At 39.4% G+C, this 24,137-nt stretch overlaps 2 protein-coding genes across 2 annotated transcripts in view; one reads left to right on the top strand and one right to left on the bottom strand.

Moving 5' to 3' along the window:
* Positions 1-17,395, top strand: part of LOC145222967 (usherin-like) — a 48,353-nt gene extending 30,958 nt beyond the window's left edge. The window contains exons 51-76 of the mRNA XM_080089239.1: positions 15-175; positions 717-876; positions 1,541-1,674; positions 1,877-1,940; positions 2,397-2,760; positions 3,240-3,697; positions 4,072-4,244; positions 4,536-4,830; positions 5,173-5,496; positions 6,392-6,693; positions 7,120-7,351; positions 7,768-7,888; positions 8,334-8,484; positions 8,677-8,815; positions 9,480-9,580; positions 9,965-10,223; positions 10,847-11,038; positions 11,594-11,747; positions 12,029-12,285; positions 12,693-12,931; positions 13,216-13,433; positions 14,317-14,493; positions 14,691-14,783; positions 15,103-15,401; positions 15,540-15,779; positions 16,814-17,395. Of these exons, the coding sequence (XP_079945365.1) occupies positions 15-175; positions 717-876; positions 1,541-1,674; positions 1,877-1,940; positions 2,397-2,760; positions 3,240-3,697; positions 4,072-4,244; positions 4,536-4,830; positions 5,173-5,496; positions 6,392-6,693; positions 7,120-7,351; positions 7,768-7,888; positions 8,334-8,484; positions 8,677-8,815; positions 9,480-9,580; positions 9,965-10,223; positions 10,847-11,038; positions 11,594-11,747; positions 12,029-12,285; positions 12,693-12,931; positions 13,216-13,433; positions 14,317-14,493; positions 14,691-14,783; positions 15,103-15,401; positions 15,540-15,779; positions 16,814-16,885 (5,379 nt within the window). The 3' untranslated portion in view covers positions 16,886-17,395. The remainder of the gene's footprint in view (positions 1-14; positions 176-716; positions 877-1,540; positions 1,675-1,876; positions 1,941-2,396; positions 2,761-3,239; positions 3,698-4,071; positions 4,245-4,535; positions 4,831-5,172; positions 5,497-6,391; positions 6,694-7,119; positions 7,352-7,767; positions 7,889-8,333; positions 8,485-8,676; positions 8,816-9,479; positions 9,581-9,964; positions 10,224-10,846; positions 11,039-11,593; positions 11,748-12,028; positions 12,286-12,692; positions 12,932-13,215; positions 13,434-14,316; positions 14,494-14,690; positions 14,784-15,102; positions 15,402-15,539; positions 15,780-16,813) is intronic.
* Positions 17,396-17,722: 327 nt separating this feature from the next.
* LOC145223744 (NACHT, LRR and PYD domains-containing protein 3-like) lies at positions 17,723-22,028 on the bottom strand. The gene is made up of 6 exons (XM_080090136.1): positions 21,987-22,028; positions 21,818-21,923; positions 19,237-20,975; positions 18,823-18,978; positions 18,263-18,424; positions 17,723-17,911 (listed from the first exon to the last, which is right to left on the bottom strand). The coding sequence occupies exons 1-6, from the start codon at positions 22,026-22,028 to the stop codon at positions 17,723-17,725; spliced, it is 2,394 nt and encodes a 797-aa protein (XP_079946262.1).
* Between the last annotated feature and the right edge of the window lie 2,109 nt (positions 22,029-24,137).

Genomic DNA, 24,137 nt, shown 5'->3' with positions numbered 1-24,137 from the left:
TATTTATGGTCCAGGTTTGTACGAAATCCGGTTGTACCAACAGCGACCCCGTGCGGGCAACCAGCATACAGGGAACACCCGAATTCGTTCCGTCTCCGCAAACACTGATCACTGGACCGTATCAAATTGTCATCACGTGGTTGGCCCCTCCCCGACCAAACGGTTTCATTCAAAGGTGAAATGATAAAATATGAAGTTCTCTAACCTCCTACAATTAATCTGTTTTAAATCTGCGCTGTCTAATTGTAACGACACTTGTTGGTGAGTTAAAAGTCCAAAGACTTGATGGTTTAACCGCAACTAATGAATATCTAGTTAGGATGAATTAATTGATACTGGGATCAGACCTGAAACGTATTTAAGAATAGATTTTTCTATTCTGTGCCTTGCCATATGGGAATGCTTGGGAGATCGGCTCGATTTGGTACAACGCCTTCGATAGGCTTGAAGTACTATCATTTGTCTAGTTAGGATGGATTTAATTAACAATCTCGTTGTTGTTAAAAAACACAAGTTTAAAAAGGCAATAGAAACTTTAATCAACATTTCGGGACAAAAAATATTTTTAACCATGCTGTAACGCGCAGAAGATAGTTTCATCCAATACTATAACTTTTTAATTGTACGACAACGCATTCGTCTTTTCTCGATTTTTTAGATTTATTTTTCATTTTAGATTTTTTAGCAATGATTAAAAATTTTATTCATTTCGACAGATACATGCTGAATGAGACAAACGTCGGAACAATCTTCACACTTCGTCCTTCTACTGCATCAGACGAACTAAGATTCGTACATGACAACTTACTTCCCTATTCTTCCCATACTTACACTGTAACAGCCTGTACCTCAATGGGATGCACTGGAAGTGATGAGGTAACCTTTGAATTTATTGGCTTATTTGATTATACACGTCAACTAAGAACATCCATTCATTACTGCCCAAAAGCGTTTATTTAAACACAAACTCCTGTATAAATCATACATATCATTGTCAATGCCTTCTTAACGGGCGAAATTAATATTTCTGTTACGTAAATAAACGATTTGACTCATGCTGATCTCTTCCTCTTCTTTTTGAGTGGTTTGTATATTTAACAAGTGAAGACAGATCCGTGAGTCACAATCTCTTGTTCCTCAGGTTGGTTATTGTAGTCTGTTACGACATTTTACTTATATGCCAGACGTTTTAAAGGTTTAATTCTGAGTCAAGCTTCATGAGAATGTTTAGATTGGTCAGCGTGGTCCAAAACTGATTGCATTTTTCTTATTATGCTGCACCTAGGAGTCCCTTGATTGTACCTCATGTAAACTTATGATAGTGTATGAATCAACTTCAAGATTCGTCTGATCCTATTTACTGTAACAAAGTTTGACAACATTTGAAAACAGAAGTACGTTTCAATGGTACAACGATCAAAACTTTGCAGTACAAATAACGCCGTCATTACTATGTGATGTTTAATTCATTTGCATGTCGGATCAATGAGAAAAATGCAACCAAACGCAAATATTTACTAAAGTGTGCCTAATTACGCAGACGAGCGCTCGGACTAGTGAAGCACCACCTAGCGGTGTGTGGCATCGCCCTTCATCACTCGTTGTGAACACAACATCGGTTGAGTTGTACTGGAGTGAACCTGAACAACCGAACGGTGTCATCAGAGAATACAGGTACGAGATAATCTACTAAGTTATCACAGATATGTTCAACAAAAAGCACTTAGAGTTCTGCTTGGGTTTAAGAGGTATTTTTGAAAACTTACCTTTTCTTCAAATTACTCCAAACATAAAACATTGCAGATTTTGGTAAGTCTTCGTTTGTTTGTTTAAGTTCAAGACTTAAACAGGTTATTACGACGTTACGTTTTTGCAGGTTATTACGACGTTACGCTGATGATCAATATGAAGGAGGTAACCGTGGCAACCTTGTTCAGCAGGTTAATATTTAATAAGACGTTTTATAACTTTGTATTGTATGGTAATGTTTGGTCTTTGTAGATTTTGCATAACACTCTGAAACCAGTTAAGATGAACATAAATTCATAACTGGGATCAGCCCTGAAGCGTCTACGCCTTGCCATATGGTGGTGAATGCTTGGTGACCGGCTGATTCGGTATAGCGCCTTCAATGGGCCTGGCGTACTGTGACTCTGAAACCATTAACCGTAAAAGAAAATACAAGCCTGCAGAAGTGCGATGTAAAAGAAATCTCATATCGTTGAAAACGTCTCATCCAAATCTTTAACTATTTTTTTCAAAATGTTTCTATTATTGATGAAGGGTAATAATTCAATGAAATTAATTGTCCAACAAACAGTTTTATCAAAATAAAAATTCAAAACTAAACTATAATTTCTAAAACGTTCTTTACAAGTTGATGTCATTTTTTACAGTCCACTTGGCAACTCATTCACGCCGGCCCCCCTGACGTCACCACGTACGCTGACGTCACATTCCGACCTGGTGCCGAACTCGAGTACATGTTGGCAGCATTAAACGGTGCCGGTTCGGGTCTCAGCGAAGTCCATACGATCCAACTTCCACCTACGGTGCCTGAACGTCGCTCTACAGTCTCCGTAGAAGTACTCAGCCCGACCGCGATCAGCGCCAGTTGGCTTGACGTCATAACCGACGATAGTGACGTCACAGATATGTATTATGAATTGGTGTTACAGCGTGGATTGCATCGTGAGGAAGTTCAGAGTACAACTACTGTTACGACGCCGAGTCGAAACAAAAGAAGTTTAGGGCAAACAGGTATGTGTTCGATTCTTGGTTTAAATCCCGGCAGTACCGTTTGCCTTTCAAAGCAAATATGCCCATACGCATAATGTTTGGCGATCTGTTTTTTAAACTTGCATATTAGACATGATAAGCACTGTTTCGATATATAAGGTATATCATTGCAGTTGGTGACGATAAATTGGCCGTATGTGCTAATGTAACCCTCTACAGCACTAAAATTTGTTGTAAACAGCAAGCTAAAAAGCCATGCCTCATCTGCCACAACTGGACTTCAACGACGGAAAAACTGGTTTACAATGCCCAAGCAACTGTATGAAAACTAATTGACGTCCCAGTGTCACTTTACCTGTTGGCTTTGTTAATTCCATAATATTTCCATAATTCCAACATTGGTTAAACAATATTTTCGGCCCTTAATTGGCTCTGTTAAAAAAGTTAAGCGAAGTAAAGTTGCGCAGCATATCAGAAAAATAATCATTTACACTTAACAGACGAACAAGAACAAGAAACCGGGGATGACGTCATAGTTTTAATTCCTGTCGGTCGCAACCTGAGTCACGTGATCAACAACCTCACGCCCTCCACAACTTACAGCGTTCGAATTCGCACCTGCTACGTCACAAACAACGTCACTGTGCCCAATTCAAACGTCACAGAGCAATGCAACGTGGGCGATTCTGCGGATGCAAGGACCTATACAGCGCCCCCCAGCGGCCAATCAAAGCCGAAACTAAAAGCCACTGGTCCGCGGACGGTTGACGTCACTTGGGAACCACCGTCGGAACCAAATGGCGTCATTTCCGGTTACAGATTGTACCGTCGTGTCGTGGAACCAGCGGAGTCTGAACCGGTTTTCGATAAATTGGTTTTCGTTGGTGAAACTCCACAACAACGTTCGCATACTGATGTTGACCCTGAAATAAAACCTTACACCAAGTACCAGTACAAGGTAGTGTACTTTAACTACGTAACCAATGAAGTATAGCATAGAACGTACTGCCTAAAGTATTTGTTACTGCAAACCAGAATGAGTTTTTAGTCAATAAAAAACCACTACAGTATTGTAAATACTTATATATGTGTAGTTTTATTTACGAAGATTCGTTTTCGTAATCTCTCCTCAATCTATTTCCTGCCACATATTGTTTCTGTGGCGGCCATTGTTTGTCTAAGTGTCGTAAAACACCAACGTCGCACACTTATTATATCCGTTGGATCACTGGCAAATACTTGAACCAAATTTTTATTCAAAATCGTCAGATGCATTGCTGATTATGAAGAAAACATTTTAACAACGTAGTATTAACCCATATCCCAACCCAGGTTGTGGTTATCAACGATCGCGGTGAAGCATCGAGCGACTGGGAAATTGTGACGACACTTCAGGATGTTCCATCTGATATTGATCCTCCCACAGTTGATGCTGTGTCTGCTTTTGCTGTGAGTGCTCAGTGGAAAGAACCGGGGAAACCAAATGGGGTTTTAACCAGTTACAGGTTTGTTTGCACGTTCGGTTAAATACCATAAAGTACTATCAATAGATTAACGTTAATCGATAAATAACATTATGTAAGTCTCCTTCAGGCGCAAATACTAAAACTACAAATACATATAGATTCAGTTTATTTTAGCTATTCTCTCTGCGGTATTCACAAATGACATCTTAACAAAATCAAAAATCTGTACCATTTTTAAATACTGCACTAAGAAATATTCCATACACACAAGATATTAACACTACATGTACAATTTTATCATAACCCTGTTTATTATTTGTATTTTTTTAGATTGGAATATCAAAAGGAATCACTTGACCCGACTCTGATCAACAAAATCCACACCGCACTCACAATTTCATCATCAATTCACGATGCGACCTTTAGTGGTTTGCAACCGTACACGTCATATAGAGTAAGGCTGGTAGCTGTCAATCAAGCACTGCTGGAAGGGCGGAGCCAGTGGAGTCACGTTACTACCCTCTCAGCGCCACCTAGCGTGGTAGGGCCACTGACTGCGAGGCGAATTCCTGGCGGGGAATCAATTCATCTTTCCTGGCAGAAACCGGTTGTTCCGAACGGCGAGGTAAGTTCTGAAGTTTGAGGGTTCCAATCTTAGCTTGTTGCTTTATGTTTCGTGGGCACACATTGTTAAGCTATGTTGCTCTTTCACAGAAAATACGTGACAGTAGACGGTTTATGGAATATCGTGTTCAAGGTTTTGTCCTAGCTTGACAAAAAATAATAAACACAGGATACTTGCAAGGAATTGTTCGCTCAGTCTAAAACTCATGATATTGTTTCATATGATTTACAAGATCTTGGTTGCAATCTGTCCATGGACTATACTTACGACGTCATTTTCGCTTCAGTTTTATACCGTTGTGTGTGTCTCATTTTTTCAAGTTGTGTTCCAATTTACTTACAGATCACACTATACAATGTATATGAGGTCGGGTTTGATGAAACGCCAGTGTACAGCGGTTTGGCATCTCAATTCCTATTCCGTCGTCTAAATCCATACACCAACTACACATTAGTGTTGGAAGCTTGCACTGGCCGGGATTTGTGCACTCGATCCCCGCCAAATCGTTTACAAACCTCTGAGACCTCACCTGAAGATCAGCCACCACCGATCGTTCAGTTTTCAAATGCCACAGCAGTCATGGTGTCGTGGTCGAAACCGGCGAGAGCCAATGGGCGCATCGTCAGCTATCACGTGATCAGGAAGGTGCTTCCCCGCGGTAGCAAGGTAATTTAAATTCTGCATGTCGTGAAATAAACGTCACTTAAAACCTAATTAAAGTATTTCTAAAAATAGCATTGCTAAAACTCAAACCGAAAAATGTCGGCATTTTTTGAAATCATAAAACATCGGTTGATTCGGACCAGTTTGGATCCAAAAAATTCTGGATTGGTGCTAGATCCGGATTGACCGATCAAACCTTACCTCATCAGTCATCACAAATCATTTGTACCTCAAGTTTTCGTCGCGAAAGTCTAACATTTTAATGACAACTATAAGTTTTGTTTTCAATAATTCAATGTTTTTGAAATGTGAGGATTAACACACACGAAATACTGCAAAATCTCCTATTGTGACGCATGATAAGGCATTGTTATGTAATAAAGGGTTCTGCTTCTTTAAACCGTTTGGGGCATTTTTGCGCTAGAGTGGAACCTTAATGTTATTTACGGCTGCTACCTAATATATAACTATAAAAGATATAAAAAAACTTATCTATAGATAAAAAAGGTGTATAGTTACCCAGGCCTGGAGTTTGACCCAGAACAAAGTTTTACCTGCAAAAATTTCAGACCTTGGCCCGCGCAGTAAGTTAACGATTTTGAATGGCCCACAACAAAATAAAGTTGGACCACACTGATTTAGGTTACGGACAGTTTTTTTTTTCTGTTTTTCTCCTTGACTTATTTCCTCTCTTTTTTACATTTAAAATTCGTTTTACGCCAACAATAACATAGTTAGTGCGACAGCAGGGGCGTGTACTACCTTGGTCGACAAGTATGTGCCCTTTCGCTTTAAGTTCGGTATTGTTGGTTTCCTATTTTCTCTTTTTATTTAAGCATCGTTGGGCCTCTATTTATTACATACAAATACGTTAAACTCGCACTTACAATATTTTTAGATTCCGCGTCGCTTACACCGGAGGGCGGCAGAGAGTTCAGATTCATCAGCCTTTTGGTTTTCGATCGGGGATGACGTGACTTCCCAACCTCGCTACTCGGAGGCGAACTCGTGGCCTGATGACGAACCTTTATTACGTCATAGAAGCCGGAGACAAGCAAGCGACAGTGACGTCACACTTGATGGTGGCGAGGTGGTTTATGTCGTCATGGACCCGGTTTATGACGAATACAATTACAGTGACGCTGAGGTTTTGCCATATACAAGATATGCTTACAAGATTAAAACTGCTACGAGTGCAGGGTGAGAAAATTTTACATTTCATGGCAGTGACTTTTCGGCAGTTTCTAACAACACCTTGGCACTTAATACAGTTGTCCGGGGTTCGAATCCCACCACAGGCTAGATTTCCGTAGCCCCGTTTGCCGGTATGTGCGTAAATTTTTGTTGCTCAAAAAGTTTCAAATCTTATGTCTTATTTCAAACAAGTAAACTGAATGGATTAGTTTTCTTTCTGATTATATTCGAACAAAAAGCAATAATCAAGGACAAAAATGTATGTTCCTAAAAACATATTTTCTTACCTATAATGGGTAGTTTTGTCATAACGTTAAAGTTTGTTTGATCTAACGTCAAAAGGCAATTTTGCTTCAGACGATATCCAGCCTTTTGTTTCTACCTGATTGTCCATATTCTGAGTCAAATTCATAAAGTTTTCATTTTTTTCAGATACGTCGACAGTGAGTGGGTCAGCACCGAAACCCATCAGGCCCCACCCGAGGGCCTCGACCCCCCAATTGTCCTTCACCCACCTGTCGACAGTTCTACGTCATTGATTGTGACGTGGAAGCTACCGGAGCGTATCAATGGAGTTTTGCAAACTTTCCGAGTTCAAAGAAACGGTTCCACTCCACTGAGTTTTCCGATCACCCAGTTCCGCTTCACTGATCACGACCTGCAGGTTTAGATTTATTTTATTGACAGAGTTTTTTTCACAAAAATGTTTATTGATGAAATTGTATGCAAACTTTTTCTCTATTGGTGAGGAATCTAAACGTTTCTCATTGCATTCGAAAATTGCTTCAAAATAAACTCGCCATGTGCTACTTATACATTTGGAAAAGCCTTCGATAATAAGTTTTACTTTTAGCGTATTTACACAGCTATTATGACGTAATAAAAGGTTGCGTCACATAAGATCTGTTTGCTCGATACAACAACATCATAATTCTCAACATTATCGTAGATTTTTAAGCTGAAAGCACTTTTCATGTTTTAACAGATCAAATGTAATTGTTTGAAATAAGTAAATGTCATTTTACCGTGTTGCTTAAAGCACCACATTTGCCTCATCTAATGCTCTGTTTATCCTCAAAGCCTTTCACGACGTACTCATACACCATGTCAGCTTGCACAGCGGGCGGTTGCGTCATCAGTGATGTCACCACCATGAGAACATACGAGGAAGCTCCACTGTATGTGACATCACCAAATGTCGGTGAGGAACCGTTTAAATATTTTGTTCTCTCTCAGGGTTTCGTACGTGTAAACTTATAGTTGTACCTTATTCAACTAGAATGAAATAAACAAGTTAGTTATTAATAAAACCCGCATTTTGTAAGATAAGTAAGACAACTTACCGAAAACTATCAGAGACAAGTCACCGAGTTGTCAAATCACCCCACCGTTGAATTCAGTCAAACACAAAATAACAAATCATAAAACAACGCCAGTCGATGAAACTTGTTGCAGATCACAGCTCGATTTAAAATATTTTTTTTTATTTTGTTAGCAAACTTTTATTTTAAAACGTTCCATTCGAATGCATTGGTTCTACACTTAGATAGATTTTGTTGATCTAGACCTGGATTATCATTAGTGTGGACTCAATGTGTGTTGTTTTGTATCTTGTACCTTTACATTCTCAACTAATTCCTTTCCAGTTGCTCTCAACTCTACCGCGATCGAGGTTGCGTGGGACAGCCCCGAAATAGCGAATGGAATTATTTCTCTTTACCGCCTGCTAGTGGATGGCGTGACGAGATTTGAGGGACTTGACTTGGGAGCAGTTGTTGATGATTTAAAACCTTACACGTAAGTTAGAAAGGTTAAGTTATAAAATTGATATTATTTTGCAAAGAAAATCATTACTAATAAAAAAGAAATATTTTTGATATTTTTAGCTTGTTGAAGTGGATCGCATGTCAAAATACTTATTACGGTTACCAGATGGAGTTAATTAATACAATTGCTTCACACAATTTTGGTTTCATTTTCTCTTTTCAGTACCTACCGTGTGAAATTGGAGGCGTGTACTAACAGTGGTTGCCGTGAGAGTGCGGAAGCGGAAGTTCGCACGCTTGAGGCGCCACCTACCGGTCTAGATGCACCGGAACTACACGTCACAAGCCCCAACTCGATTGAGGTAAATTCACCACGAGAGGTTAAAAAAATGTTTTTTTAAAACATCTTAATAATATCCTAATACCATGATAAACGTCTGAACGTTGAACAGTTTTAAATGTATATCAAACTGGTGTATCGTCTCAAACAATGGAATGCCATACACGGATCAGCTCATGAGTTCCATGAGAAATACTACGGCCCAAATAAACATAAGAAGAGACATGCTTTACTGTTTAAAAGTTTCGGCAAATGTTCATGCCAGCATCAGTGAAATGAAGCTACATAACTATATGCCAAAACGTCTAAATAATAAGTATGTTGTTTGTTTCGTCTGTTGTCTGTATATATTCGCCATTAGATCTCAAACAATATTTCAAAAAGATAGCGGTTATCTGCAGACAGTGCACACTGTTTCGACCTATAAGGTCTCATCAGTCCAGCTGGTGACGAGAGATCGGCCGTATTGGCTAGTGTAGACATATACGGCCGATCTCTCGTCACCAGCTGCACTGATGAGACCTTATAGGTCGAAACAGTGTGCACTGTCTGCAGCTTATCATTTATTGGCTCTATGCTTTTACATAGCGGTTATCATTTTACAAATATCTTACTTTTTACATTGCTTTGAAACTGTAGGGCTGTAGATAAAATCACATGAGAAACAGTTTTGTTTGATTTCCTAGGTTGTTTGGCAATTTCCTGCCGAGCCAAATGGCGTCATCACTCGTTATGAAGTTCGTAGAGATGGCGAACTAGTGACTGTAAATGATGGGACACAAACAAGGTAAGTTTTTGTAAGCATCATTGAAACACTTCATTATGTTTTTCGAGTTTTATGTTCTAATTTTTTTAATAGCAGGTTCACAGTAGAATTTATATAATTTTATTATCGGTCGGTCGTCACATGTTGAGGCGGGGAGGGGCCTCTACAAAAGATGAAAAAAAAACAGTAGAATTTTTTACACCAGTATTTGCTACCCAGGTCGAGTTGCGTGTATAAAATCTGTCCAGACTTTATCGTCGATAAAGGCATGAGCTATCGTTTGAAGAATAAAGCATGTTTATTCCATGACCAACTTTTCAAGTCCGAATCTTGTGTCCATAAATAAACATATATTTAATTTTTTTTTTTAATTTTTTTTTTTTTTTTTATAATTTCTATGTTCAGATATCACGATTTTGGACTGAAAGCTGGTACCGAGTACACTTACAAGATTGTAGCTTACAACCCAGTCGGTAGCGTGGAGAGTTACCCACCCATTTCGGAAACCACTGACCCCTCTTCACCCTCGGGACTTTCCCGACCCACCCTCACCCCAACTTCATCGTCGTCGGTCCGAGTAGAATGGGAAAGTCCCGCGAACCCCAACGGGGTGATTGCGAATTATTCCCTTTACGTGAGAGAAGTTACCACCAGAAGTCAGAGGGTAAGTTGATTTTAAGTTAAACTTTCTTCTAAAATTTTGTTTACCAACACCAGTCGAGTGCATTTTACTTCAATGACTCGTATTATGCCATGTCCATTTTTTTACCTTGCAGCAATTTTTTGTTGATCAAAGTTGCGTTGTGTAGACTGTAGAGGGTCACTTCAGAGCAGTGATTCCCAACCCGGATAGGATTCCCTCCTAGCTTAAGGGAAGGAATTAACTTTAATGTGGTTTGTAAATAGAAAATTTGATAAAAGACCCAATAATAAAGGATCTTTTAATGGTTTGTAGTATATCAGGGAGGAATGAAAAAGTTTCAAATTATTAAGGGAGGAATTTGTCGAAAAAGGTTGGGAACCACTGTTGGTATTTGTTACAATGTTATTGGGATAAACACAATATATCACACAAAGATATCCCAATCATCTTTAGTTGGATATTAGGTGTAGGTGACTTGACATTCTTTCTTGTTTGTTTATTTGTTTCCAGTAACTACTTTTTAATAATTTTATGTGGTTGTTTTTCGTTTTTATTCACTACTTTGTATTTTTACATTATAATGACCGATAAAAAAACACAAATTGTTTTGTTGAAATTCCAATCTGTTTCTTGTTCTTCTACAGTCGTTTGATTTTCCCGGCACAACATTCTCCTTCGAAGTTCGCGGTTTAAAGTTTTTCAAGGAATACATGTTTTGGATGCAAGCCTGTACACAACAGGGATGTGTGATGAGCAGACGAGCTCTACAACGAACCATGGAAGCACCACCAGCCAATCAGATGCCTCCTACAGTCACGTTACCTCAACGTGATCAGGTGACTATTTTAAATCTCCCGCCATTTACCAAATGCACGACCGATTGTCTGTACACATTTCATTGTCATTTGAAGTTCATATTAATTAGTAGGTTTGTTACTTTTGTCTGTTTTGGTTAATTAAACTGTTCCTTGTGTAGTTATAGCTGCCCGCTCAATATGTTTCATTTTGTGTGAAATTTTAGAAGCTTTATGTTTTTTATTGTGTTAGATTTAGGTTTTGTGTGTTAGTATTATTGCGTTGTGTTTATTTCGCTTAGTAAAATAACACATAGCAACGTAATTGCACTGAAACAATCACCAAGTCTGAAATAGCGCAACGCTAAAACGTTATGAAGTGCAAAACAATAAAGGGCACAATTGGTGGATGGAGGCTTAACGCGCTGCCGTTACACCGTACTGTAAAAAGTGTAAAAAATATTGTTATTTTGTAAACGCATCCTGTCAATCTTCCTATCTGCTCCTTGTTTGCCAGGCGTTGTGGGTTTTTTTCTTATTTGTAATAATAGTGTTTTCAAGCATTCCTTCATGTCAGTTGTTTCTTTTTGTTGCCAGGTGACTCTTGAACTCACGTGGGCGCCACCTAACGACCGACATGGTGAAATAACCGGTTACCAGATTTTCCGCCGTCGTTTAATTGAGACGAGGCGGGGAGGGGAATCGCTTGAACCGAAACTGATTATCAACACAACTGAACATTCGTATTCAGGTACAAATAATTGTTTTCGTTGCAGATTGTTGAACATCTGCAAAAATTGAATCTATCAAATTGCATGTTATATATTTAAAATTGCATTTTTGAACAGAACAAGTGCTTAGAATCAAATAAATAGATATTATAAATCTGTTTTGACCTTATATTTAAACACGTAACAGTAGTTCGTAATTAGTTAAGGGTGCTTTTAATTTACCAAGCTGTTAAGGGTGGTATATAAAAACCTTTGAAAAACCCTGCAGCTGTATCTTAAAACAATTACTACTTTCATGCAGATTATGACCTACTTCCCTACACTCAATATCAATACAAGGTGGTTTCGATGAACACTGCAGGGAAAGCCCCTAGTAAATGGTCGTCTCCGTTTCGGTCCGGAGAGTCATCACCAGAGGGCGTACCCGCGCCGCAATTTCAGGAAGTGACGTCACGATCCGTGCGTATGATCGCCGCTGAACCGGAAGTGGCAAACGGGCTCATCCGGTTTTATCACGTGTTCATGAAAGTCAATGAAAGTGACGAAGCGGCAAAAATGGTGGGAAATTGTGGCTACAGCGATTACACTTAACTTTTAGTAGCAATAGTAATTTGACAAACAAAACTTTCAGTGATTATGACAACAGTTCTGTTACCTTTTTAACCGCCAGCAACAGAGAAATTCCCCATATTATGATGGTCTACATTAAAATGTATTTTTAAGCTCTCTGGCAGTTTTGTTTTCGATTAAGTTACTTACTGTGTGAATATTCCTAAATTTTAAGGTTTAATTTTGTTGTACTAGTTAAGGCCTGTGGTAAACCTTAACACACTTTGACGATATCTTTACCTGACATCATTCTATTGACAAGACAAAAGTGGCAACAAAATATTGCAGAATTTTTTTGCTCCTGATTTCGACTTTGAGTATTTAATAAACCACGTGACTACTTCCACCAATCACAGGTGAGCAGAGGGGTTGGTGCTGATCAAACCATCGTCGCCCTCAAGCCGTACACCTCATACCAGTTCACCATAGAAATGTGCACGTTTGAGTCGTTGTGCACACGCGGCCCTCCCGCCTACGTCACTACTCTCCCTGCGCCACCCAGCGGTCAGGATGCGCCGATTGTTGTTGACATAAGAAGTGGAAATCTCACCGTTAGGTGGAGCGCTCCACAACACCCGAACGGAAATATTACAAGGTAAGATCTGGGTCCTGGGTTTGATTTTTGCCTCAGTTGAAACTTCGGTTTCTGATCAAGTCTGTTTGGATCCATTTTACCTTTCGTGTTTTCTTGACTGAAGTGCCTTTGATAATGCCTCGAAATTCCGATAATTTCAACAATAACAAAAGGAAAATTAAGGAAAAGTGAAAAACACTGCTAATAAAAATCTTGTTTTTTTAACGAGTAAAATACTGTATGTTATACCGAGTCCTTTTCAATTTTGAAATTCATGTACAATACTTTTTGCAACATATTTTCAGGTACGAACTTTATTACCGAAAAAGTTGCCCTCCACCTCTACAACCCTTTCCACAAGAGTGCGCTGTTGGGTCATCCCAGATCGACTACTCGGGCCTACGTCACAATAAAATCGTTCGAAGTCTCGTTTCTTACACTCGATACGACTTTAAAGTTCGGTCATATAATGATTACGGGAATGTGGAATCGGATTGGGAAACGGCTGTTACTGCTAAACTGGGTGAGAGAAAGGTTTATATACGGCCACTGGTTAATATCGTTTTTTTTCGTAATCTGTGAAATGTAATGCTGTTTGTTGCTCTGTCTCGTGTTCCATAGAAAACAAATTAACGTAAAATATATTCCGTTGGTGTATAGACAGATTATTGGAAAAAAGACGTAGTTTTATAACCTTTGCGGGCCATATGTTTTATTTTTCATTTGAAAAGGTTTGTTTTACAATACTAATACGTTTGCGATGAGACTTTTAGCTGAAAGACTGTGGTAGGTTTGCAAACTCAAAATTTGAGTACCACAAATTTGTCTATTTATAACCAAAAGAATTATTTCCCGTAATTTCTTTCTGTCGAACCCCATCCTTTCCTAAAAGAGTGTGTAGTTTTAAGAAGTGGTGGGATTCAGCCGGTTCGCACCAGTTCTACAGGACCGGCTCACAATATTTTATGAGATCAGCGAACCGGTTAGCACTACTGGTAACTGTCAATGGACTTTGTGTAACGGAACCGGCTGAAAAATATGACTTTTGTGATAGAACCGGCTGACAAAAAATTTTAATCCCACCACTGGTTTTAAGGGAAAGACTCCTATCGTGGGTTTGAATCCCACCGCAGGCAAGATTTTTCTAGCCAACGCCTTGTCATATGGTGGTGAATGCTTGGTGACCTGCTGATCTGGTTTGGCGCCTTCAATGGGCCTGGCGTACTGTGATTTACAGTTTTAAGGGTTACCTCTTCTAGTTTCACTAACCAACCTTCACCAGTTGTGATGGGTTCACAATATCCCAGTTTTTTGTGAACAGCACAAATTCACAAGAACAGTGTAGATGCATCATGTACCACTATTTTCGAATCCAGTTAGCTTTAACAAAACATGTTATTTCTCAGACCCATCATACGTTGCTCCGTTTGTTGCCGTTAGCAACATCAGCTTTATCGCCCTCCGCTGGCCGATGTCGTTTGTGCTCAACAGTGCCCTCGAACGGTACGAGGTGACAGATGGAGACGAAATTATTTATTCCGGGTTCGAATCTGGCTTTTACCTCAGGAGAACCGGATTAAAAGGTGGGGGTAGTTTTTATGAAAACCCTAAGTTTTGTGTATATGATTTGAAGCGTTGGCTTGCCAAACATGTATGTGCCATATTGTTCACATTTTTGAATTTTTTTTAATTTAACTTTAACTTTGTGGCAAAAATGAAATATATTTAGGCCGTAGAACCTTGTCTTACATAAAAGTTTAATTTCTGTTTTGCCTTGCAGTGCATCGCTTCAAAGTGAAAGTTTATACTGACACCGGTTCGGCACAAACCCCGACACTTTTATACGATACAACGAAGGGAGGCATCGGTACAGGTGAGAATTTTTGCCTACGCCGACAGCTTTGCCATTCTACTCCATAACTTACTGAAATATGGCCAGTTAAAATGATGCAACCTATATATTCGAGAACAGATGTTTCACAACATTTACTGAGAAACGCATAACCTACATTTAATTAAAACGTTTCAAATAAAATGCACTTACTTTACACATGCTAAATCATAGTGTTTTTAACCAGGCTCTTTAATTACGCAGTCCAGTCTGAACTATTTGCTCTCTCCAATCACGGAACCAGTGTTTTGAATTTATATTTTGTCAAACATCGCATTTAAACCGAATAACTTACTTTTAGGAGTCCTCGTCCCAAGTTTAGAGACGACTCCGTCGGACGATAATTCCGGTAGTGGGCGCCCTGACCTCAACGCCGCCCAACTTCCTATTTACAAGAACATTTGGTTTATCGTTGCCATGGTGGCGGTTGTCGTGGTGATGTTGTTTGCTATTTTACTTATCGTGCTGCGCCGCATGAGAGCACCAGAGAGGCAAAGAACCCCGCTCAAGGCGCCACCTTCTGGTCGCAGAGTGCCTCCTAGTGGTGACATTTTGGGTACGACCTTACCTCCGTATCGACGTCATAATTACAGCTTAAATGTAAGTTGTTTATGTGAACGTTTTGTCAAAAAACCGTTAACCGGCAAATTTTATGTTAATTAAATGAACGACTTTCGGCCAAAGAAAACAAAATGTTTTCTAAACTAAAGACAATATAATGTTCATTGTGTTCATCAGAGCGGATCCAGTAGGTCACGTGGTCTCGTTCCGCTTCACCGCCGCGGATCGGTGGACGGTCATGTGATCGTTCCTCAGGACATCAGTTTCGACCAATCAATGTTCGGCAATGAAAAACACGTGATCGAGTGCGACGACCAATGGGAGCGCGTGTACGACGACAGCATCGCTTACATTGGTCAACCGCACGGATTTGAAAAGCGCGGGAATGGACGTGGCGACAGCGGATTGGTCAGCAACGTAAGTCGAAAACGGGTCAATTTCGCAGATTACAGGGTCGATAGAGTTCGCTTACCGCAAAGCGACCGATACCCCACCGACCCTGTAAATTACAATGTAAGTGATGACGAAGTTTCTTGCGATGACGACATGGCAGTGACGTCAGCTAAAATGGCGTATTTACCGATGACGCAACGTAGACCTGAACATAGGGTTTACATCCGTAGAAGGAAAGAGCGAGGAATGCCGATAACCTACTACTATGAGAAAGATGGACCTTACACAGTGATATAAGTCCTTGAAAACATAATTGCAATTTGCTCCATCCAAATTTCGTTGCCTCCAAATATTACTTTATATACATCGTAAAAAAAGAAGTAAAATTTGCTTGGACTTTTAGGGGTCTTACCTTACCAAGTTTTTACACGCGACTTATAATCAGCTTTTGTTGAATTACAATGTGACGCTAATTATTGTTATCGTCGTTATTTTATTTCCTACGCTTTCCGATTGCTGACTGGAGCAATATACATGTAAGTATTTCACTGCTGTTTTGTTTATCTGTTATCTGTAAGTTCTCGGGTAAATTTTTTATGTTATTCTTTACGAAAATTATTTACTGGCACCATTTTAAATTCCAAATTAGGACTCTATTACCAAGACGGTTTGACTCCAACGTGAAACGTTTAAATGTGTCTAATAATAGAAAAGGAACACCATATTGCACCAGGCTTATATTAAAGTTTGGTATCGATCAACCTAGTCTGTCAAATATTATCAGTTTATCACATTAGCCAAAATATCACATATCACATTAGGCTGGCGCTTTGCCAACTGAGCTACACAGACTCGGTGGTAAGCCCACAAAAAGTCGAATCACAAGCACCATTGCCTGCCTCGTATGCTGCAGTTCGTAAAAGAACACAACAATATTTAAATAAACTGTTGCCAGGTATATTAGATTAACAATTGCTTGCTTTCAACACTAGAAGAGCAATATTTGTTGTACATTACATGTTTGATTTAAACTGACTTTGTTTTTTGTTATTTTTTAGTTTGATGAAGATGAACAAACGGACACACCGGTTAATAACACAAGAATAAACCTAACAGACACACATCTGTAGCAAGTTGCGTCTGTGCCACCGTTTTTGTTGTTGTTTTGCTGTATTCAATTTTGCCTACAGTTTCTGTTTGTTTTTTTATGACTGTGTTTTGTACAGTTTGTAACTTTTACAATTGCGTTTATAAATTTACTGCGCAATCATGTTGTTTGCAAAAAAACGTCGTATATTTTAAGTTAGGTTGGCATTTGTAACATGCATTTTTATTGCGCTTCAAAACGGTCTAAAGATTCGTTTGATGCCAAATCGGATGGAACTTGAAACTGCTGTGTTTCTGCGAAAACTACTCGACATCGTTCTTTAAACTCTTAACCCCACAAGTTCGTTGCAAGTAAATGATTTGATTTCCATAAAATATCCTGGCAAGGAGCAAAAACGTTTTTGAGTGGTTCAATTATTTTGTGTGTTTTTTATTGATGTTTTATGTAACTGTATTATGTTTACTTTATCAGTAATATTTTAATTCAATGACTGAACTCAAACCGTAACAAAAGTAAAACCTGGTTATCGTCAGTATTTTTTTTTAAAATTTGTTTTCTATCGTCGTTTGCAATTGACCATGTCTTGGGGCCAGTTTATTGGCCAACCAACAAGTATTAAACACAACAATAGAAAAGTACAAAAATACGAATCAAAAACTGCAAAAAAACATAAAATGAACGCATAAAATCGAAATAAAATTTTGTTTAAAATCTCTCGCTTAGGTTTTTCCTTCGTTTTAACAAATAAATATCTGCAAATCAAAACATGAACACCTTGATAAATTGATATGAAACTCCAAAAACGATTGTAGTAGGAACAAAAACGTTCTACTTAACAAATCTCACAAAGCGGGGAAATTTATAAAGTAACGAGTCCACATTCTTCATCCAGACCAACTTGTCTCCGCTTTTCTCTTATTTCCAACGCTACGGCATCGGATATATTGCACATGGCCAAGTTGATGTTGATAATTTTGTGAAGTACTGGAATCAAGAGACGAGCGCCCATATCAGTAATGTCGTTGAGAGAAAGATCCAATAGCTTTAGCTGCGTTGAACAAATACTTTAAGTCTTAATTCTAAATCATGGGTTCTTAGCTTCTAGCACCCCTCGACTGATAACCACCACCTCCCCTAAAAGTTGGTTACTCTGGGTGCACCAAACCACCGTGGAATTTGCTTGTTGACCTTGACCTGGTATTCGAAATCTCAGTCTTTTTTGTTTTCCTTTCTGGCGCCTTTTCTGACTCAGTTATTCAACCCACTTATCCTTTTCTCTATTTTCACGCAATTGGATTCTTCTTCAATATTTCCCACCTCTAATAGGTTGACATTGACAAGATTTATACCCTACCGCTTTGCCAAGTAAGTTAACTTTTTTTCAAAATTGAATACTCACCGGCATTGTAGACGCCCGAGTTCCATCCACCAAGACCGCCACACATTCATCATTCAATTGACATTGCCTCAGGTTGAGCTCTTGGACTTTTTCGAGACATTGCGCCAGATGACGGCATCCTTCGAGTCCGATGTAATTGTTGCCCAGGTTGATGTGTTCAATCTGTGTAAAAATAAAGCTGACGTCAACTTTCTAGCTTACACAAAACCGCTTTTCTTATTGAATTGGTGGTCGAACATTATTCATCCAATGTTTTGGTGTGACTTTGTATCTGCAATTGAACTTAATTAACTTCACCGGCTAAGTGAATAAAAGCTTTGGCTACATTCGACCTTTGTCTATTAAATAAAGTTAGAAGGCTGTCATCCCCAAAAACTTTTTGAATTAATATCTGGTAACAAATCATAAATAAGTGAATCTATATTTATGGACCGGGTTTTTACTGTTGCTTTCAGTCATTTTTCCTGCTTTTTTTGTAATCTAAATAGATTTAATGTCTATTATTGTGACGCAGCATATTAACGAAAGTAAAATGTCAAACTTGACCCTCACACTTATACCTGATGATCCATACGCCCCAGGGCTTGTGCCAGATACCTCATACCCTCTTCTGTGATGAGGCATTGTGAAATGTTCAGCTCACTAATGTTGTGGATGCAATTGGCAAGTTGACGAGCCTTGTCGTTTCCGATGCGATAAAGATTGAAATAAGTGACCTGAGAAAAAAATCAAAATACAACAAAAGAATCACAAAACGCTGATGATGTGAATGTGGTCGCAAAGGTTGTGGTTCTAATCCCGCTCACCCCGGTTCAGTTTCAAATTGCAAAATACAAAACTTAAACGATCGCAGTGATTTACATCAGCGACTAAACTTGAAAAAAAAACTTACAAAAAGAAATTTAGCAGTCTGGTGGTCTATGAGGTATTGTGTGGATTGTTTGTACATTCGGGATAAAAATGAATCAAATCACCTTGATGGAATGCGCAATTTCTTGAGTCAGTCTTTCGAAGCTATCAGCCACAAACCTACAGCTCCGCAGTGCCCGGAAAGCGGGTTGGCGGGGTCGAACACGCGATGACGCTCTCATTACGTAACACAACGCTACGACGTCAGTTGGGAGAATTGACCCGTTGAGTTTAATCTCCAGAGGCATGTATTCGGTTACCACGGCGACGATATCGTCATGGTTCGCTTCACACGCCCACGAGCACACGCGAAGAAACTGGGGTGAAGGATCAAGGGTCGAAAAGTGATGCATGTGATTTTCGAGAAAGTTGACCAACATTAACCGCTTGGTGGCAATGTCGGTTGCTGACGTGTCGAAAATCGGTTGGAGCATTTCAAACGTGATTTGGTTGCAAAGACCGAATACAAATTTAGCCACTACTTCCCATCTGCCCTTGCTTAGCTCTGGAAGGCATAACTCGAAGTCGGTTGGACTGCAAACTGCCATAAGGTAAACGGCAGAGAGAAATTCCTGCCAGATAAGATGTGAAAAGTAGCTCTTTTTTTCTCCCTCGAAGATACGAATGTTGATATTTGTTTGCCTGGTTATAGTTGTTGTGAGAAAAGCTTCTAGCTTTTTCCCGTCAAGGTTGAAGGCTTGAAAGTCAGTTTTGACGAACAAAAACTTTTTCTCGCGTATCATTTGCCACGCAAACTTGCTCAAATTCCTGAAATCCGCCTCAGTTAAATTTGAATGGGACTTATTTGCGTGTGCAGACCTCGAAAAATCCATAAACGTTGACGTTAAAACATCCGACATAGGAAGCATCGGGCTTAGTCTAACACGCTCAAAGTTTTCCAACATGTAAGCGAATATTAGCACACAGTTTACAGGGACGTGACATTGTGCAGTTAGACTTGGGTTCCTGTTTAAAACTTCCAACACAAATGCAGACTTTTCATTTCCGCATATTTCCCTACAAAGTCGGTCTCGAGTCTCGCAGCTAAAACCAAGAATCTCAACAACCAAAATCGGAAGAAACTCGCTTTCGAGCTCGAGAAATTGCCTCGTACGGCATGTGACTAGCTTCTTGGCCCGCGGGAGAAGGTTTCCTCCCAGAATGTTTTTGATGAAAACAAGCGCTGGAGCTTTGTCATAGAGGCAAACATTGTGGACGCTGCCTGATAAAGAAACTGCTGGAACTTCGTCCAAACCATCGAAAATAATCAAAACGTTGGGGTCGTCATTCATGTACATGAGAATATCCTCATCAGAAGAGCGGATGTGCCTCCATGACGGAAGACACGGAGTCACCAGCATCTGAAGAAGATTTGTCTCATCCGAGAAGTTGATCCTCCTCACGGGAATGTAAAAGACAAAGGAAACGACAGGGACGATGCAGCCCAGCAACACTTGCGCTAGGAAGATCTTGGTTAGGAAAGTTTTTCCGATTCCCGCTTGGCCGACCACTCCCACCACGTTTCCATGTTTCTCTTCAAACTGTTTCCTAGCAACGTTGCTTCTGCATCTACACCGACTCGCTGCAACAGTTTTTTCCTTTGCTCTGACGAAAATATCTCCCAAACGGATATCTCCGTCTCTAATATTGGCTCGTTCTCCTTCGCTTTCTCGTTCACTGGCGGAGATTTTGCTGCTTAGTTCAAGTTCAGCCACTTGAGGGACGCACTCCAGGGGTATCGGATGTGGGAAATCCCCGCACGAATCGGCATGATCTAGCAGTTGTCGCTTCAGGCGCTCAGCATCTAAAAATAAATGGTGTTTTAAGTTTATTTGCTCGGTGAAAAGAGGACATAACGTAAACTTTGCACTGAAACAATCAGCAAGCCGAAAATAGCTACGCAACGTTGAAATGTTAAGAAGCGCAAAGTAGTGGAGGGCACAGTTAGTGGATCATGACTTAATAGACAATTTGAATGGGGATTTTGCACAAGGAGTAATTTTTTTCATTCAATTTTTGATTTTGTTCAGTTTTTGTTAGACTTCTGTTAGACCAGCGGTTCCCAAACTGGGGTCCGCGGTCCTTTAGGGGTCCGTGAAGCAATTTTGGGGGGACCGCGAAGCGGTTGAAGTAATTCTATAATCTTATTTGGCGTCAGTTTGTGCCACTAAATAAGTTTAAATCAAAGTAGAATTGAGAATCGACTGTCTCCATTGCTAAACAATGGTCTTTATTGAATGACAACTATCAAAAATGTAATTGTTCGTGCACAATTGTAGTGCATTTGTCTTGTCTGTGATGTCACAAGCTGTGTTTGGATGACTTTTATGCGCAATTTTGCATAACTAGCTAAAATCCTGAAATCAACTTTCGTATTTATGAAATACATATTTAGGCTCAAGGACCGCGAGCCCTCAAAATAATGGCAAAGGGACCGTTTTGAAAAAAAAATGAAAAAGTTTGGGAACCGCTGTGTTAGACAAATATTAGCGCTCACGATTTTCACAGAGTTATCTTTACGTGAATTATGTAGATTATGATTTAGGACCACAAAATTCACCATGTGGCATCTGTGTGTTATCATTTCAACAAATAGTGTTGGAATTGGAAGCAACGCAATGTCACTTTAAACAAGCTCTAAATTACCCGAATGTGCAAATTGTCCAACTTGTTCTACTGCGCCGGCCTCGTGTATGTGAATGTCTCCTGTGAATACGTTTACAATAGAGTCCAGGCTTGTTTCGTTTGGTGTCTGTTCCAAAAACAACATTGTAAAATTCGTTGGCATTTACCAAGTCATTCACTCAACGCTTACACGTGGAATTTGATCTTCATCGCTGCCGCCTTGTTCAGCCATATGTTGTTGTGTACAGAGGATGGCTTAACAACGAAACACGAAAACTGCTTTACAGTCAGTTACTACTGCTGTTTCGTTAACGCTATTGGCTGTGAAGAAACAAAGATATTAATTATTGAAACCGGTGGTTCATATATCTTTTTGTAACACCCTTAACCAGCTAGTTGAGTGAATATTCGGTTCCAAACGCCTACGGTGGGGTAATTCTATAACTTAATGTCTGTAACCACGAATTAAAAAATCTTTACGAGTTAGGGTTAAAAACTGAATCTCTTTAGATCAGTGTTTCTTAACCTTTTTGATCCACGGAACACTTTATACATTAAAACAATCTTGCAGAACACCAAAACAATCACAATCTCATTTTTACACAACGAGTCTAAATATTACATATCAAATAAAGCAAATCCCGGTAAGGCATTCAAACTGGTGAAAGTGAACAATTACTTTCATGAAAGAAAAGCTGTGTACGCCCATTGTGAAAAACCAGTGATTTTTGACCGATGTTTTATGCAACGCTAGTCAAACTGACAAATTTCTTGCGGAACACCTGACGATCTGTCACGGATAACTAGTTTTTCGCGGAACACCGCAAGAAAATCACTGCTTTTGATGAAATGGTAGTCAACAGAAAATTTATTTAGGACTGCTTCAGCAAAATTCCTCTTCTGTCTTTGTTTGTGTTATTGCAATTCTAGACGTTGGAAGGAAATACAGTCCTTTTCATGCTACCTTTTAAACGGAATAGTGTCCACAAAATATAACATCCTGTGTTTAGTAATGTACGTCATGTCTGAGTTGCTTGTAATAAGAGGAACAGCACAAACAACAATTGTCTTGCCAGTACACTGTCTTTCGAAAGATTGACTTTTATTCGGAATATTTCGCCCAGATACACACGTTCCCACAGCCACAGAGGCATTGTAAATGGGTCATAGAAGGCTAGTGCAGCGCTTTCAGTAATGCCTTTATGCATATTTTTGCTATTTTGTACTATTACAGAGATTAAAACCTCGGCCTTCCCATCCACCATTGTGACCAAAGGAAATACTTTTGGGGGATTATGGTTGTTGCCCGAAACATGGAGTGCACAATAGTAAAATAATGTTGTCAATACGCCCTTATGAACGTGAACGTTATAGGTGACTTCATAAAAACGTTACTTCTTCATTCGTGTGGTATTTTAACCTTGACAAGAAGTATACCACGACGTGAAAGCTAAACCTATACAATTATGCTTCTTTGCCAATTTAACTCTGCTAGCTTGAGTCACTTTATATATAAAGATGAAGCAGCACTTTTTTACTTATGGGTCGCCAATCAGGGCGGAAGAGCACTGGTCTGAATAACAAACATTTTTGCAACTTTTTTTGTTTAACCAAACGCGTCAAAAGTTGCTTTCCTAAAACAAAAGATTGTCTACCTCAACACCTTTTTTTCTGTGTGTAAACTGATCTTGTTTCTACAGCCCATACGGGAAGGAAAACAACGCAGTCCAACGTAAGTGATGCGTGACAGTCCTCGCGGTCCTGAATAAACATTGAAAATGCCAATGACCCTTTTTTCATTGTCTAAAAACGACTGAACAACATCTTTATGTGAAGGTGTATCAAACAACACATTGTTCTGGAAACCAACAGACAATGTCCTGTCGCCAAGGTTAAGTAATATAAAGACAATAAAATCGCTCAAACAAGTTCCATGTAAAGTTTCTAATTCTCCGATGTAGAATAGATGACGGAACCAAACCTTCCATGAAGTGGGGAATAAGAGAAGGAGTTCAACAATTAAAGAAACCAAGGGTGAAGCCTATTTGTTTCGTCGGTTTTATGGACCTCCAAAATGGACGAAAGTTTCAATTTGGGTGCGAATTTATCGAAATATTAAAGTTAAAAACTGATTTTAATCGCATTCTACCTCCTGACCAACCTCCGGAATATTTTCGCCGGAATATGCAAGTTTCAAGCTGGTTTTAGCCGGTTTCTGCCTCCTACCGAACCTCCAAATTGGTTCAAACCGACATCGAAAACCGATTATTATAACCCGATTTTTGAAAAAAAACCTAAGCGGATAGCCTTTCCGTTTTTCAGATTTTGGGGGTCAAAAAAT

This window comes from Phallusia mammillata, chromosome 4, assembly GCF_965637545.1.
Source record: "Phallusia mammillata chromosome 4, kaPhaMamm4.hap1.1, whole genome shotgun sequence".
Lineage (NCBI taxonomy): Eukaryota > Metazoa > Chordata > Ascidiacea > Phlebobranchia > Ascidiidae > Phallusia > Phallusia mammillata.
This window is presented reverse-complemented; position numbering and strand designations above follow the sequence as displayed.

Coding starts and splice junctions, on each gene's coding strand:
- LOC145223744 (XM_080090136.1), bottom strand. CDS start 22,028: ATGGCTGAACAAGGCGGCAGCGATGAAGATCAAATTCCACGT. Junction 18,979..19,236: donor AAATTGCGCATTCCATCAAG/GTGATTTGATTC, acceptor TTTTTTTCTCAG/GTCACTTATTTCAATCTTTA. Junction 17,912..18,262: donor CTCGGGCGTCTACAATGCCG/GTGAGTATTCAA, acceptor TGTTCAACGCAG/CTAAAGCTATTGGATCTTTC.